The 15,177-nt window shown below is 52.5% G+C and overlaps 9 protein-coding genes across 9 annotated transcripts; 4 read left to right on the top strand and 5 right to left on the bottom strand.

Annotated features, from left to right (window-relative positions):
* Positions 1–170: 170 nt before the first annotated feature.
* Positions 171–887, bottom strand: M409DRAFT_18559 (uncharacterized protein; the record flags this gene model as incomplete). The annotated part of the gene is made up of 1 exon (XM_033804554.1): positions 171–887. The coding sequence occupies one exon, from the start codon at positions 885–887 to the stop codon at positions 171–173; it is 717 nt and encodes a 238-aa protein (XP_033672331.1).
* A 778-nt stretch (positions 888–1,665) lies between these two features.
* On the bottom strand, positions 1,666–2,784 carry M409DRAFT_63715 (uncharacterized protein; the record flags this gene model as incomplete). The annotated part of the gene is made up of 1 exon (XM_033815726.1): positions 1,666–2,784. The coding sequence occupies one exon, from the start codon at positions 2,782–2,784 to the stop codon at positions 1,666–1,668; it is 1,119 nt and encodes a 372-aa protein (XP_033672330.1).
* Positions 2,785–3,073: 289 nt separating this feature from the next.
* M409DRAFT_63714 (uncharacterized protein) lies at positions 3,074–5,170 on the bottom strand (the record flags this gene model as incomplete). The annotated part of the gene is made up of 9 exons (XM_033815725.1): positions 3,074–3,197; positions 3,250–3,656; positions 3,731–3,960; positions 4,019–4,158; positions 4,207–4,421; positions 4,477–4,509; positions 4,568–4,602; positions 4,697–4,781; positions 4,877–5,170. 9 exons carry the CDS (start codon positions 5,168–5,170, stop codon positions 3,074–3,076), a joined length of 1,563 nt encoding a protein of 520 aa, XP_033672329.1.
* A 703-nt stretch (positions 5,171–5,873) lies between these two features.
* M409DRAFT_50877 (uncharacterized protein) lies at positions 5,874–7,329 on the top strand (the record flags this gene model as incomplete). The annotated part of the gene is made up of 6 exons (XM_033811657.1): positions 5,874–6,086; positions 6,149–6,175; positions 6,305–6,382; positions 6,430–6,654; positions 6,704–6,846; positions 6,906–7,329. 6 exons carry the CDS (start codon positions 5,874–5,876, stop codon positions 7,327–7,329), a joined length of 1,110 nt encoding a protein of 369 aa, XP_033672328.1.
* Positions 7,330–7,710: 381 nt separating this feature from the next.
* On the top strand, positions 7,711–8,496 carry M409DRAFT_18555 (uncharacterized protein; the record flags this gene model as incomplete). The annotated part of the gene is made up of 3 exons (XM_033804553.1): positions 7,711–7,946; positions 8,009–8,373; positions 8,432–8,496. The coding sequence occupies 3 exons, from the start codon at positions 7,711–7,713 to the stop codon at positions 8,494–8,496; spliced, it is 666 nt and encodes a 221-aa protein (XP_033672327.1).
* A 27-nt stretch (positions 8,497–8,523) lies between these two features.
* Positions 8,524–9,709, bottom strand: M409DRAFT_35802 (glycoside hydrolase family 5 protein; the record flags this gene model as incomplete). The annotated part of the gene is made up of 3 exons (XM_033810448.1): positions 8,524–9,069; positions 9,115–9,479; positions 9,532–9,709. The coding sequence occupies 3 exons, from the start codon at positions 9,707–9,709 to the stop codon at positions 8,524–8,526; spliced, it is 1,089 nt and encodes a 362-aa protein (XP_033672326.1).
* A 612-nt stretch (positions 9,710–10,321) lies between these two features.
* On the bottom strand, positions 10,322–11,803 carry M409DRAFT_18553 (uncharacterized protein; the record flags this gene model as incomplete). The annotated part of the gene is made up of 4 exons (XM_033804552.1): positions 10,322–10,999; positions 11,052–11,064; positions 11,122–11,590; positions 11,671–11,803. The coding sequence occupies 4 exons, from the start codon at positions 11,801–11,803 to the stop codon at positions 10,322–10,324; spliced, it is 1,293 nt and encodes a 430-aa protein (XP_033672325.1).
* Positions 11,804–11,888: 85 nt separating this feature from the next.
* On the top strand, positions 11,889–13,863 carry M409DRAFT_18552 (uncharacterized protein; the record flags this gene model as incomplete). Its single annotated transcript, XM_033804551.1, has 3 exons — positions 11,889–11,900; positions 12,517–13,017; positions 13,075–13,863. The coding sequence occupies 3 exons, from the start codon at positions 11,889–11,891 to the stop codon at positions 13,861–13,863; spliced, it is 1,302 nt and encodes a 433-aa protein (XP_033672324.1).
* Positions 13,864–14,327: 464 nt separating this feature from the next.
* M409DRAFT_18551 (uncharacterized protein) lies at positions 14,328–15,169 on the top strand (the record flags this gene model as incomplete). The annotated part of the gene is made up of 2 exons (XM_033804550.1): positions 14,328–14,812; positions 14,866–15,169. The coding sequence occupies 2 exons, from the start codon at positions 14,328–14,330 to the stop codon at positions 15,167–15,169; spliced, it is 789 nt and encodes a 262-aa protein (XP_033672323.1).
* Positions 15,170–15,177: the final 8 nt, after the last annotated feature.

Raw genomic sequence — 15,177 nt, 5'->3', positions numbered from 1 at the left:
CGAGTCTCGACACCGATGACTCTCCTTTCGAATTGAGAAACAGTGGGCACCGAACTGGGTGGAGACGCCCGGTGGACCACACCCTTCATCTCTTGCAGTAGATACTTCTAAAAGCGACAACACCAACACATTCTCCTCACTTATGATTTTCTCGTGTCTCCCTGCCCATCTCAATTAAACGCAATCCCACAAACCGGCCTCGGCGTATCATCCCTCCCCTCACAAACCCAATACCCCCTCCCCCTCTCCCCACCACCACCCGCGCCCCTCCAAAACCTCCCCCTCTCGCTCTCATCAAGCGCAGCCTCCTTCCCCAGAAACCAATGTATCGACGCAGTAAAATACACCTCACACTCCTCCAGCACCGGCAGTGCCTGAACCAACGCATCCAAAGGCACGAGGACTTTCCCCTCCAGCCACGGCGCGAATTCCCCTCGCGAGGGACAGGTGTGCATGCAAGCGTACGCCCCGATGTTATCCTGAAAGGCAATTTTGAGGGACGTTAGGCGGGGGAGTTCGACGGGGAGTTTGGAAAGGATGGATGCGAGTTGGCGTTCGAAGGTTTCTTCGTCTCGTTGGGGTGTGAACATGCCCCATTCCCATGCGAACTCGACTTTCCGGATTCGTGAGAGTCGTTGCGGGAGGATGAAGCTGGGCAAATGGGCTGAGAGGTAGGGACTGAGGATGTGGAAGGTGTTTGTCGAGTAGAGAATTTCGATTCCCTCCACATACGCCTGTCGGCACGAAAGGAGCCAACCGATGGCGCCGACGCGAATCGTGGCTAGGAATTCTTCTGGCCAGGAATCATCCGTCATGGAGAGGGTGATGCAGCGGTCTTCGAAGATGCCCGGGTCATAGAACCGGTGGCCGTCGTCGAGGAAGCGCATCCGACGGCAGGTTGAGCCGATGAGTTTTGCTGGTTTAGGCTTTGGTTCTGGGCTCTACTTTCTCCAGCGATTGAACTTGGCGTCGCTTTTGGTGTTGGCAGGATTTTTCTGGTGGTACTTGATGTGCATCGTCCTGTTGCCAAATGCTGCCGTCAAGATCGCTATTCGCAATTCGGCACTGAGTCCAGCGAAGAACCTGGACGACAACTGAGGGTTTACAATTAAAGACTCTTGAGAAGACGATGGCGTGAGAGTCGTGGAGCGCTTCTCCAGTAGCGTTTCGGGTTTAAAAGATGCTGCATCTCGCGTCGATGATGTGGGAAGGACTTTCTTGCGGATCCACGACACCATTGCATCGGACATGATTTCGTGAATTGGGATGGACATTGGTAGGCAATCCTGGGAAATGGATGTTTATTTTGAAGTGAAGTCCAGAGCGGGACTTTGGGGCGGTGGTAAGGTGGCTGAGTACGCGCTCATCCTTCGAGCTTTGATGCAGGCGGCCTCCCACGGCTTGGCAACTTTTTATCGAGACCTTTCCTTGGACATTTATCTCGAAGGCTCCAGTGAGGTCTCCCAGTTCGAGGGACAGTCACAGCCCGCCCGTTTCAATAAACCGAACGCAGTCATTGGCGTTGGCTATGCCACCGTCTCGCTCTTCATATCCAACCACGCATCCCTTCCGATGCCGTCATGGGCCAGAGCCTCTTCCTTCTGGATATACTTCAAGTCTGCAATCGTATTACCATTAGCTTTCATCTCCTGAGATCCCATTGTTTCAAGTCATAGCCCCTGCTAGCTTCAGACCGCCCGGGTCGCCCGAATATGCAACAGCATATCTCAGCGGATGCCACGCCACATCTCTGGGTGCATTTGCCGTCTCAACAGTGTGCACCATCTCGCCAGTATCCACGTGGTAGATGTGCAGGCCCTTGTCGCCATCTCTCTGTCCGTCCGTGCCGCTTCCTGCGACGAGATAGTTCCCGTCGAAGCTGAAGCTCAAGTCCTTGACCGTGCAAGTATGGTTCGTCAGAACGTGAGTCGCAAGCCAGCTGGTAGTATCCCACAACGTGATAAGGCTGTCCGAGCCACCGACCGCGAGAAAGTTGCCAGTGGGAGACATTTGCACCGAGTATGTGCTGCTGCTGTGTGCGTACAAAGTATGGAGCACATTCATGGAAGGGTAGTCCAGGATCTTAACAGGTCCCTCTGAAGTAGTTGCGAAGACTTCTCGGCCGGAGTTGGAAAAGGTCATCTGGTTGAAGTTGCCCTTGCCCTTGATCGGCGTGCGGTCTGCAGTGTCCATGTCGTAGCGAGTGGTGTTTGATGCGGAGGCAGTGTCGAAGATGGCGACATTCGAGCGTCTAATGTCGAGAGCCATGACTACGTCGTCATGGCGCCCGGCGAGCAGCTCGGTACCATTCGGGTGCCATGTCAAGAACAGGCCCTTGTCACCAATCTTGTGCTCTCCTGCCTTTGGTGTGACTCCTCCCTTGTTCGCAGCAGTCCCTCCGCCAGCGACAATGCCAGTCCCTCCTCCTGGTAATCTCACATCCCACAACTTGACCAGGCCATCTGCAGCCGTGCTAGCCAGTAGTCCCTCATTTCTAGGATTGAACTGCAATCTCTCAATGACACTGCCATGTGCTCCGTTCTTTCCCACATTTTCTCTCAATTCCGTAGAGTTCTTGACATCCGGTCGATCGGGGTTCCACGCGCGGATGTTGATGCCGGTGCTATGGGCGACCATAGACCCAGTGGGCGACCATGTTACGCTCTTGATGTTCGGGACGAGGGTGGAGGCTTTGAAGGTCTCGGAAAAGAGTATCGGCTTGTTTTTGAATGCGCCGGCCGTCGTGTCCTTGCGCAGCGGTCGAGGACGAGGTGGGGGTGCCATGATGAGGCACAAAACAAGGCTTTCAATGCTTTCCGTCGAGTGGCATTGTGCAGACTCGGGTGGTGGATTCGCTGTTCAAGACGGCAAAGACAAGCGTCTCGGATGCGGCATGCGGCATGTGAAGGTGCGGACCGAAGCTTGGACCCTGACGCGAGCTCACGTGCAGCCGGGGCCGAGGACTTCTACCCGTCCTCAGGGGTCAACCCAATTTCAACTTCACTTCAATCGATTCATCGTCGAATGTCCGGCGACTTTGCATCTAAACGATCGTACACTAGTCATTTCGAGACTATACTTCTCGCTTCACTAAGACCACAGGTCCGCTATAAACGTGCCGGCCCCACACAACGTAATATATCGCTGCAATCGAGAGGATCCCCACGAACATGACGGGCGACCAGTTCAGCTCGGCCCTGCGCACATGAGATCAGCCATTGTGTACCTGGTGGGAGGTCTGCAACTTACGCAGTGGGATGAACAGTCACTGGCCAGAATGCGAAGAACGTAAGCGGCAGGATAAATGCCAACGACACCAAGTTCACGGCCAAGCCGAATTTCCCGAGAGACCAACGAGCTGATGGTAGCGGAGCACCAAACAAACGTCGCCAGACCATGCAGCCTATCGTTACATTGTAGCTGAATAGAAGCGAGACCACGCCCAGCGAGTTGATGGCGTTCAGAGCCACATACGAGCCAATGTTTATCAGGCTGAGCAAGCTGCTGATTACGACAGACACCAGGACTGCACGAAGCGGAATGTTGTAGCCGGGGGAAACTTTTGATAGCCAGCCCGAGAACGGCAATCCTTGGTCTCGTGCGAAAGCCCATAGTTGTCGAGAGGCTGTAGCCACTTCGCTAATGCAGGCTGAGGTCTAGAACAGTCAGCCCTCATCTTTGATTGTGCCGGCTACAAACGCGGGGGTAAAATGCAACATGGATGACATACCAACATGATGGCAATGATGGAAGCCATAATAGTAGCTCCAGCAGTGCTCCGCGTAGCGTTGTAGAAGACCTGAATAAACGGCTCATAGGTCGGGCTTGCCAACACTTCGTCGATGTCGCCGATACAGAAGACGAACGTCACGCCCATGACGATGGCCATCAATCCATTCGGAACTACAGACCAAATCAGAGCTTTTGGTAACACTCTAGATGCATCCTGGACTTCCTCGGCTGTGAGACACGATCATTAGCACGATGCGAAACTGCCCACGAGAAGGTCAAGCTTTACACATATGCACTGCGCAGTCATAACCAATGAGCACGCCTATTGGGTTGACCATTCCAATCAGAGAGGACAGACCCAGGTTTGACCATCCACCTGTAGTCGTAAACTTGAATAAAGTATCATGCACATTGCCACGAGGTGCCCTACCTAAAGTCAGCAATTGACCCGCAAAATCCAGTGAGAATACTCACATGACCCATAGGGGGATTATGATGGCAAACAAGCCAACCAGATGCAGAATGAGAAGAGTACCTTCGATAAGCGGCAGCCGAGTAGCAAGAAGAGTGTTGAACATGCTGGCGAAGAGGATGACCCCGATGGTCAGCAATGTACCGTGCCAGGCGTGGAAAGTGTAAGTCTCCAGATTGTTCAGTACGATGAGGCCCTGGATGACACTTCCGACCATCTACCAGCGCGGCATCAGCAACTGTGTCTCGCAATGATCACGTTCCAAGTCTTACGAAGCAGATGCCGGCAAGATATACCTGCCAGCCCTGATAAATGATGCATTAGTTTATGAACTAGAACCAGTCAGAACAGGTTCAAACTAACCATTGCTGTCAACCAGCCGACTGTGTACGAGAGGCCTTTCTGAAACTGTGGTGGAGCAAGCTCAGAAACCCAGTCCGTGAGTGTATCAGCCCGATGATTTTGCAAATGCCGCTGACCGCTTCAACGTACGATACTGGCCTCCAGAGGTCGGAAACATGGATGCCATTTCCGCCAAAGAAGCATAGACGAAGGTCATGCCGATTACTCCGGCAATCTGCACGGCCAGGCTGTTAGAGCACACTTCTCCTACAGTTTACACGAAGCTTTGGAGATAAGAAGTAGTCTCAGCAATAAAGCAGATATACTGACCAACGACCAGAATATGATAGCCGTGCCTCCATTCTCTAGTGCATACACTGAGATCACAGGCAAGATCTCCCAAGCTACGAGGACCGTGCTCGCAAATCCCAGCATCGTCGTAAATTTGAAATTCCGACGCAGCACCTGCTTTCGGCCCAAGACACTCATGTCGTTCTGGTCCGCCAAGGTTCCCTTGTATTTCTCGGGCACGGTGCTGTTGCCCTCGAGGTTCTGGCGGCCGTATACATCGTGCTCCCCGCGTAGCTCCTCGATGGAGACATCTTCCGACTCGTACTTTGGCATGGCTGCTCGAGCAAGACGAGAGTCTGTGGCACGAAACTGTGCGAGACAAACTGGCGAGAGGAATGCGAGCTCATCCAAAGAGAAGAGATGTCAACGGCTTGGGTATGGCCCACGTGCTCCTTCGTGGCGTTCGTGCAGTTTGGGATGGAGCTACAGATCATTGCTTCTTTTAGGGATGCCACCCCGTTCTGTGCAATGCCTCGACCATGCCCGTGCAGCCTTTCACAGCGGCCCGGCACCGAGAAGATCCGACGGACACGGCAGATCCAGAGCTTGCGAAGCTTCGCAAGCTGCAGACAGCCACTTGGAAGTGACCCGAGACGTAGGAAGCCAACCTAAAGTTACGCCCCAGCATCTTTGTCGGTCCGGCGGCTATCAAGGTTTCGGGATGGAAGCTTGATTTGATCTAACCTGAGCATCACATCATATTTGTGGGATGGTCTGCGGCACAGCCTGCGTTGGAGAGTTGTGCTCGGCACTTGCAGCGTGCAGACGGGATGTTTGATGCATCGTCAAGACCTGAGCGGTGCAGCTCCTCGGCTCTTCAACACCAGCCGCTTTCTGACGTGGACGTTCCGTATCACAACTGGCCCTACTAGACGACAGAGGCAATCACAGAGAGGCACAGCGAAAGGAGGGTCTCTTATAAATTGGCCTCCGAATTTCTCATGTCGGTCGTGAAGCTCCATGGTCAACTGTGACCATGGCATCCACGAGCCTGACCATTCCCATCACTCCGCCCGGACAACATCCTCCATTGGCTGTAGTCACACCGACCGATCACAGCGCTTGGATCATAATCGCAGCAGCGCTAGGAACCTCGCTTTCCGTTTTGTTTCTTGGAATAAGGGTGTTCATTCGATCATCAGGTGGTAGTCGGCATGGCCTGGACGACTGGCTTACGGCTGCAGCAACTGTGCGTTCGATCAAGAGCATCAGCGAGAAATTTGCTCCTGCAAGACTGACCAAAGAGCACAGGCTGTCTCCGTCGTTCAGTCTGGTCTTGTATGTCATCGCGACAGGCCCTCATCTACTCCGAAAAGTCTTCCAATTTCATATCGACGGCTCATTGTCACTGATGCCGTGATCGAGGCATCTCACTTTCGATGGACCACACCTGACCATTGCATCTAGGTCTTGGCCGCTTGCCATGCAGGGCTTGGCAAATCTGCGAGTCTGTTAACAGCCGAGGAAATTGTCTCGACCCAAAAAGTGAGAGAAACAAGCTCATGTCGAGAGGAGCCCTGACATATGCGCAGATATACTACGCTGGCAACCTGACTTATGTTATCGGCCTGGTCACGAGCAGAACGATAGTGGCGTGCTTCATACTGCGACTCACGCCCATCAAAGCCCATACTCTATACCTGAAAAGCACGCTTGCAGCACTGAGCGTATGGGGCGTCATGTTCGTCTTCGGCCTGGCTTTGCAGTGCGATCCGTCACACCCTTGGCTTCTTCGGGGTCGACAGTGCAGTGGTTACGTATGTAGCCCAGCCAATTCAAAGATTTTGCCTAGTTGACGTGTGGCAGTTCGTGCTCTGGGTAGTGTTTGAGAGTATAGGATGTCTTTATGAAGCGGCCGTTGTTGCCATGTCGCTATGGCTGGTCTGGTCGCTGAAGACGACTTTCAGCAATAAAATCACAGTCATCATTACGTTCGGCGCTCGACTGATGTATGTGAAGTTCTACTAGAAACTGCAACAGATTGCTCTCGGTCTAATGTATCTTATAGATTGCTCGCCATCGTGGCACTGAGACTGAAGAGCTTCAGTCGAAGTGGCCAAACGGACGACCCGACTCTGCTCGAAGCACAGTTCATCGTCTGGTCATCCACAGAGCTCAACTATTCGATCATCGCAGCCACTTTCCCCATCATGCGACCTTTCATCAACAATCTCGCAACAAACTACGGCGGGCAAGGCTCGGTCGACAGTTACCACAGTTCCAGGGCACCGAGTAGGATCCCCGAGTCCGAGTTGCGCCTCGACCATGACAAGGCAGAGCGAAGGGGTTTTGATCGCAGATCATCCAGTCTGCGGGAATCGTCAAGTTCATTGAAGACAAGCGTCGGCGAGCAACTTCTCGGGGGCGGGCTGCAGCCTGATAATGAAAGCGAAAGGTTTGAGGGTAACAGCCGTCGATACCAGCAACATTGAGTCAAATGCCTCAGTGAGCATCACGGGCTCGGAAATAGTTATGCGGTTGCGGTCATCGTCAAGTCATCCACTCATTAGGGATTGAATGTATCGCCAGAATATTCGTGGCTCTGCTATACTTGAAGCAACCAGCTCTCGTACTACACCTCACTCACGATTGAATCAATGTTCGTAGGCCGTAATTGATCCATTGCCAAATTTATTGGTAGATCGCACCTTGCTCAGAAAGGAAGGTGACCGGATCATCGGTGGATCAAGGAGCATCGGCGCATAGACTGTTCAAGCTCATGCCCCGCGGATAACGCAAGAGGTGCCAAGTTGTCCTCGTCAACGTGAGCCGAACACATTTTGATACTCATCTTCCCACAAAGGATTGTCATCATGGATGGAGAAAATGAGATGTGGGACGAGCTCAACATCGAGTACGAAAATGCCTATCAAGACAATCCCTTTAAAAAGGCCTGCGTAGCCAAAGCCATTACGCTGCTGCAACCTGGAGCTCGAGTGCTTGATGTCGGCTGCGGTACTGGAATCCCAGTGGCAAAGATGTTGGCGGAGGCTGGGCTCGATGTTGAGGGGACCGACGTGGCGCCGAATATGGTCAGCCTTGCTCAGAGGTAGTCATCCAACTGGCACGGGGTACGGGTTAGCGGCTCCTTCGCTAACGTTGTTCCGACAGGAGAATCAAAGGCACATTCCGCGTTGTAGACATGGTCGACTACAAACCTACAGGCACATACGCTGGCGTCTTTGTCATATATTCTCAGCTGGGTCTGTCCTACTCCGCCTTCAACACCACAGCCACCAGACTAGCACGAGCCCTGGACCCCGGCGGGATTATGGTCATTGGGCAATCGCCAGCCGACCCCGAGAAAGTCCCAGCGGACGCACCAGAATGGGACGATACCAAATCTTATGTATCAGGGTTCAACCTTCCGTTCATGGGCGAGCCTTTCGCGACGTTGATGTTCACGCGTGAAGGACAGAAGAGTTACCTGCGGTCGCTCGGTCTTGAGATTGTGTATGAGACTGTCGATGTCTTTCGTAAGTTTGGCCAAACGCTAGCTTCCATTTCGCATCCCGCCGCTAACACCAGTCCCAGAACCTCAGAGTGCAAAGGCCCACGCGGAGACTCAACAATATGTTATAGCCCAACGTCCTCTGTAGTCAAACAAATTGCAGCCGAGCTTTATTCTAGAGCCACTTCGAAAAGTCAAAAGCCGAGCCATAGCCTGCTGCTCCCTTTGCTACCGACTTCAGAGTATCCCAGTTCTTCCCGCCGATTCCAATCTCATAGTCCCAGTCCTGATGCGGACCTTCATTCGGCAAGATCTGCCAGTACATCCACGGGATCTCAACCTCGTTGAATGTCTGAGCCCACTTCCCAATATTGTCATCTCTCGTACCACTGGCCAACGGGCTAGAGGGGTTGCAGCGATTGTTGGAAGTGTCGAAGTAGCACGCACCCCATTCTTGCATGATGAGTTTCTTTCCGTTGTCTTGGGCCTTTTGGACATAAGGCTGTAGCTTCGATTCTGAGAAGTCGCCGACGCCGTATGCGTGGATCGCCAGCACGTCCAGGGCGTCGCAGGTGAAGTATCCAGCTGGAAGGGAGGCATCGACGTAGGCGCCACCGCCGGTTGTGACGAGGATGTCTGAGGTCCACTTCATGTTGTCTTTGATTGCTGTCGCCATGGTGCACTGCCACTGCTCCAGGGCAGGAACGTTCGACTGTTTATACTGATCAGCTTCCGAATTACGATGATCTTCCTGCGTGAAACTCACATTGTCGTGCATAGCCTCGTTCTGAGCCTCGAAAGCGAAGATGTACTCAGGACTGTTCCCCCAAGTCTTGCCATTATGTGAATTTACATGAGCCAGTACATGAGCGCTTCGCTCTTTGAAGTACTGAAGAGCATTCGCATCAGTGTAGAAATCGCCGGTGCCATACCACTGCCCATAGAAATCGTCATGTGCTTCCAGAGTATTGTAGCTATGCATAGAGATCATGAGTTTGACTTCGTAGCCTTTGGCTTTGGCCATGAAGTCGTCGAGTCGGTTGAGCACCGTTTCGTCGTAGCTTGATGGGCTGCTGCTCTGGAGGCTGTTGAAGCTGTTGATGGTTGTTCCCTTGATGGTTCCGGATTGACCTTTGGTGTGATTAGTCGGATGGTTGTTCTCCCGTCGCCTTGTAGTACTCACCATCGAGCCAGACTCGAAGCACTTTGACGCCAGCGTCTTGCAGGCCGGACAGCAGCGTGTCTTGTTGTGACGATGTCAAGCCGGCTGCGTAGTAGAGGTTCGAGCCGGCGAAAATCTGGGACGCTGAAGCGAAAGCTGATAGACCAGCTAAGGTAACGAAAGGAGAAGGAATCTTCATGGTTGCGATATCTTGGGTCTTGTTGAAGAATGAGAATGATTTGTCTCGTACGTGGGCTTCAGAATCCTCCTCAATATATAGACAGCCAAGTCTACAGTCGAGCAGTTTCAGCTCCTCAATATTGCACCGGCTTTAGTTCTCAATTCAGAAGCTGGATAATTCCAAGTCGACTTCGCCTTGAATCGCCGCTTAACTTAGCACACGGAGACCGACGTAGCTAGGTGTTGGTATGTCTAGAGACCCGCTGATTGATCTTCCCCTTGCAATGTAGAAGTTAGCGTGTGTAGCGAGGGCCTATCTTGTTCAACTTACTTTCAAACAGCCTAATGCAAGCGTAGTGTTTCGGAGGGTAGGCTTCCGCGACGATTGCGGAAAGGCTGACGTGCATGTGATCATCAGCTAAGCCTGAAAGGGCAATTTCTCCTGTCTTTAAGGTCTGTGCGCCACAACCTGTTTACCCTAGCATTTGGGACGGAGCTGCTCAGCTGTTTACTCCAGTCATCTGCTCATCGACTCTTACTCCAGTCGTTTGCTGAATCTTACCAACGGCAAATGCAGCTTGCAATATGCCACTGCCACAACTTCCCTCTGATCGCGATATCGTGACAGATGCTAGAAGTTTGCGTCGATGGGATCTTTGCTGTGCACTTCTTTCCATAAGATCGCAAAGCTCTCACCGCAAGCTCTTGGACTCCAAAGAAAGTCTTCTAGAATAGCCTCTGTGTTGGCGGCGGTTTCAAGGGTGTCTTGTTGTTGCAGAAGTAATTTTGCCAGTCGGGTTTCGAAGAACTTCCGATTTGGTGATCTAAAGGTAGCGAGAGCACCAACGCACAGTGCCCACAAAAGAAGCAAAGGAGCGTCGGAGGCCAGTGATGTGGTTTTCTCGATGACACTCTCAAGTTGAGACGCAAGCTGTATGTGCCAGTTACGATGGGGCGGCAGGCCGTAGATTACGGCACAGGAGTACAGGACAGCGGCAATGCGGGCGATTTCGTAGTAAAGAGCCTGGCGTGCTCCGTTTCGTTCGCTTTGAGAGAGTCCAGACCAACTTGGCAGGGCAAGAACCGAGTAATGCATGGCGTTGCGAGTGTTCATCATACGACGATATTGGTCGTCCTTCATGTGCGTCCCACAGTATTTGGTCATGCACCGATCGACAGTTGCGAGGCCATTAAAGGCTGAGAAGGTGTGAGTGGGTAGGCCTCCTGGGATGTTGGTGAAGAAACCTCGACCAGGTGCCTTTCCCCGCACTAGAAAGTAGCTGAGGATGTTCGGAAATGATGGTAGGATCTGGAGCCCAATGACAAGGAAATGATGGTATCGAGAAGCTGACAGACGCTACCATCAAGTCGGTCCTGCACGAAGATCAGTCAACAGAGGACTTGGTGTTGAGCTCACTCGATGCTACTTACAATGCAAGGCAGTTGGCCAAGCCAGGCAGCTTCACCTTATCCAAACCTCCTGCAAGCTCTACCAGTCTCGCAATAGCGCCAAGGTGTTCGGGAATAGTGTCTAAACGTCCATACACATCCATCCAGTAAGCGTGAGCTTCGTGTGCCTGAAATCCTGTCGGTGTCCCCATGTATAGCCTGCTATCTGACAGGTCATGGGTCGCGAGCGTAACCATGACGATCAGCAAGATCTCTAGATTCGCAGTGTCAAGGTTGGCGAGAAATTGTTTCAACAGACTGATCGATCGTCCTTTGTGACGAAGTGCCTGACCAGTATTTGAGTACGTAATCTTGTTGAGAAGAACGTCTTTGTGAACAGCTGAAGCGTGACTGAACGCGTGGAAAAGGATAGGGTATTCATGGAAAACGGTGAACCATGCTTTTCGTTGTTTTGAGCCTTCAAAGAGATGGCTGAAGAGAGTTTGCCCGACTGTTCATAGCAGTTGTAACGATTAGTTTCCTTGAATAATTGAGTTACAGAGATTGAATGTGTCTAGACACTAGACTTACGGTAGTGCGACAGTTGTGCTGCCTCCTGTGGCTCTCCCTGGTCGAAACTGTTCGAGTGGGCCGCTCCGATGACAGGACTTAGGACAGTGATGGACTTGGGATTTGGCATCGATCTGCTTGCTCCTCGGGACATGGGGTCCTTTGTGCGCTCATCTTGTTCTGGACCGTCTTGATTAGGGGCTTTAACAACGCCATGGATCGTTCTTCGAGCCGATGCAATGGCAAGATCAGTACGCTGCCGAAATTGTCGAGCACCAGACTGCGGATGCGGTGTGGTTCTGCTGTCGCCTACTGGATGCCGCTGTCGGATTTCTAGCTGATCCGTATCGCCAGTGTTAGGTAAGTGATCACAGTAGCCGTCGATAGCGACAATGGGCGTCGAGGATGATGGCCACATAGCCAGAATGTGATTAGTGATAGTCGAAAGTGGAAACCTTGAGATCTCGATTTCAAGGGCTGGCAAGGGTCTACGAACGCTCCCTGGCCCCTTATTCGTGGTGAGTGGAAAGAGTTATACGCTTGCTGCAGGTGGTATGTCAGCGATTACTGATGGATTATTTCGCGGGCAGGATCCACTTAAGGACCACGAGAGGAGCTTTGCGTTTCACGAATCGAAGATTCGACAACTCACAAGACCAATGCCCCCTCCTCTATTGTCGCGGACGTGTTAGGCGCAACAAAAGTCTGTTTAGGTATCCCCTTCGCGTACATACTCACGCAGTCGGAACGTGAGGTACTATACTTCCGGTGGCCGGTCTAGCCGCGAAGCATGCCGAACTTCTGCTGCATTGGTCACGCCCGGTATTGACAAAAAGCTAATCCGGTCATGGTACCATACGATGGCAGTTTGAACCACTATTTGCCTATCTGCCTCAAACGGGCGCGCAAAAAGCGTACTCCGAAGGCCAGGCTTATACGGAACACTTCGACCACGCCCCTGCTCAAAACCACTCTGACCATGACAACGGCAACGATCGTCTAGTCATCTGGGACGAGCTTCCAGAAAAATCTGCTACCAAAAAGCTCATTCATCGTTTCTTCGACACGATTGCTCGGCCTTACAATATCCTAGATCGCGAACATTTCTGGCGGCAATATGAGGCCATGTGCTCAAACCCTCGTGCCGTGAAGGTGTGCTTCGTCATAGAGGTGCTCATGGTTGTGGGTCTCGCAAATGCGACTTTCCCAGCCGAAGACCAGCCCTTGGGCGGCAAACGCACCGCGAACTGGTTAGCGCTCGCGTCATCCGTGCCAGCCACTGCCATGGACCTACGGGACTTCGACGTCGAGACAATCAGGTTGTGGGCGCTGATCAACTTATATCGCCAGACGCTTCGTGTCGATGACGTGCGATTTGCTCTTTAAATCCCCCTTTCGAGAATTTTGCTGACGTTCGATCTTTAGGTCGCCGACTACGTGTACACTGCTTCGACCCTCCACGCGGGCATTGTTGTTGGCCTCAACCACCCAGATACTTGGTCCCAGGGTCTCAAGCGCTATCAGCTCTGGGAGGCTTTAGTAGAGCTGAATTTGCAGGCATCTTTAAGCGCTGGCTTACCGCCAAGCCTTTCGCTCGGTGATGCGTCACTAGCGCCTTTGGGAGACGAGGCTGAGACATCTCCTTCGCCTGTATTATCAAATGCTGACTTAACGGACGTGCTCCGCAGGTCGCGCTCTATACGGCACAGGATCATCACACTCTTGAATAGTGAGATCCGTTTGCGGTACGAGACCATTGCGAAGCTCGATCTCGAACTGACCGAAACCATGGGAACGTCGGTCGGCTCGGGGCCGACGGTGTCAGGCAAGGGTCTCATCTTCTACTTCAGTGTCGTATCTGCATGCTACAGCAGGACGCTGGCGGCGCTGCACCGCCCTTTCTCACACACCAATGCCCCAGCTCTCCACTACTCCAGGCGCTTATCGGCGGCACTAGCGACGAATCACCTACAATCTCTGGACAGAATTCATTCGGCTGGCAGTGGAGAAGCTTTTGCCAGACTCATGTCAGAGCGAGGCGGCACATACATTGCTGGGGTTTTCAACTCGCTCCTTGTTGTATGCTCTGAGCTGTATCGAAGGGCACCGAGCCACGTGAATATCAGCCATCTCGACATTTCAGGGCACGAGGAAGGACTCATGTTGGGCATTGTTGAGCAGTACTTGCAACACGCAAATTCGAGCAGTCATTAGCAGGAGTCTCGGACCGACGTGTACCGAGCTGCATTTATGACCGTGGGGCACTGCTATGCCAAGGGCCAATTCAAGTCCAACACGAAAGAGTACCATGACATGCTCGCTGAGCACGCCAAAGCCCTTCAGTAAGGAATCATTCGGCCGATACATATGCCCAGACCGACGCCTGGGACTCTCGACCGACTGACTTCCTATTTGGTGGGCCAACTCAACAAAACATATGCAATTTCCAGCCCACAGTCAGATTACCCTTGTTCCAACGCGTCTAAGTCCGGATGTTACGACGTGACCATGGGCACTTCATGTCTATCTTTCACCCCATCTGTACTCTCAAAGATTACTCCCAATGGCTCTCCTACGGATCGATACGAAAGGCTGTGATCGTCAACAGCGATGGGCTCCACAGAAGATGAGCATCGCGCGAACATATCTTGTCGCTTTTCCACTGGTGAGATGCCTACATGCGACCTTCAAAGCAGTACTCAGTCCCTATGTCCATGCAAATCACTTCCACCGATCGCAGCAACTTCTACTCGGAAAGCGAGGATTGGCCTTTCGAATCAGAGAATGATTTCGTTTCCGCTTACACATCTTCGTCTGACTTATCGTCGCTCTCGGACAACAGTACTTTCCAGTGGTTTCCGTCTAACGCGACAGCTGGCTCCTCTGGTGCGGGATGGATGTCTGGCTTGGATCTCTTCGACTTCGCCAACGCGTCTTCATTTTCAGGGTTGCCCTATGGCCAGCAGCCACAGTCGGATGGCACTCCAGCCTTAGAAGCCAACTTGATGCCTTCAAGCTCCCAACTTGGCCGCAATAGAACAGCATCCGATCTGGAGAGGGGCGACAGTCCGACGACAGCTACATCCGGACCACATCCAAACACCCAGACCGTGGAACTGACACAGACGGGACTAGACCGTCGGAAGGCGCAGAACAGAGCCGCGTATGTTCTTTGTGATTACTGCTTGTTTTGTTATCCTCTAATATACTGTGCAGTCAGCGAGCGTTTCGAGATCGCAAGGAAAAGCACGTGAAGGAGTTGCAACGCCAGGTCAAGACACTCTCTGCTGAGAGGGCATCGCTTCAAAAGTCCACTCAAGCCTTGCGACGTTCATTTCACAGCATTCTCATTCAGAATGAAGTCCTGCGAGCAAAAGCCGGCATCTCCGAGGATTCTGTCGTGTCATCAATGGCTTTGAAGGCCAGAATGAGTCTGGTGGGCAACGGGGGCGATGATTTAGGCCACGTAGACGGATTTTCGCAAGCAAATGTCCTGGCTTCTTCGGAGGAAGACTCTTGATGGCCAGC

This window comes from Zasmidium cellare (assembly GCF_010093935.1).
Source record: "Zasmidium cellare ATCC 36951 unplaced genomic scaffold M409scaffold_5, whole genome shotgun sequence".
Taxonomy (NCBI): Eukaryota; Fungi; Ascomycota; class Dothideomycetes; order Mycosphaerellales; family Mycosphaerellaceae; genus Zasmidium; species Zasmidium cellare.
This window is presented reverse-complemented; position numbering and strand designations above follow the sequence as displayed.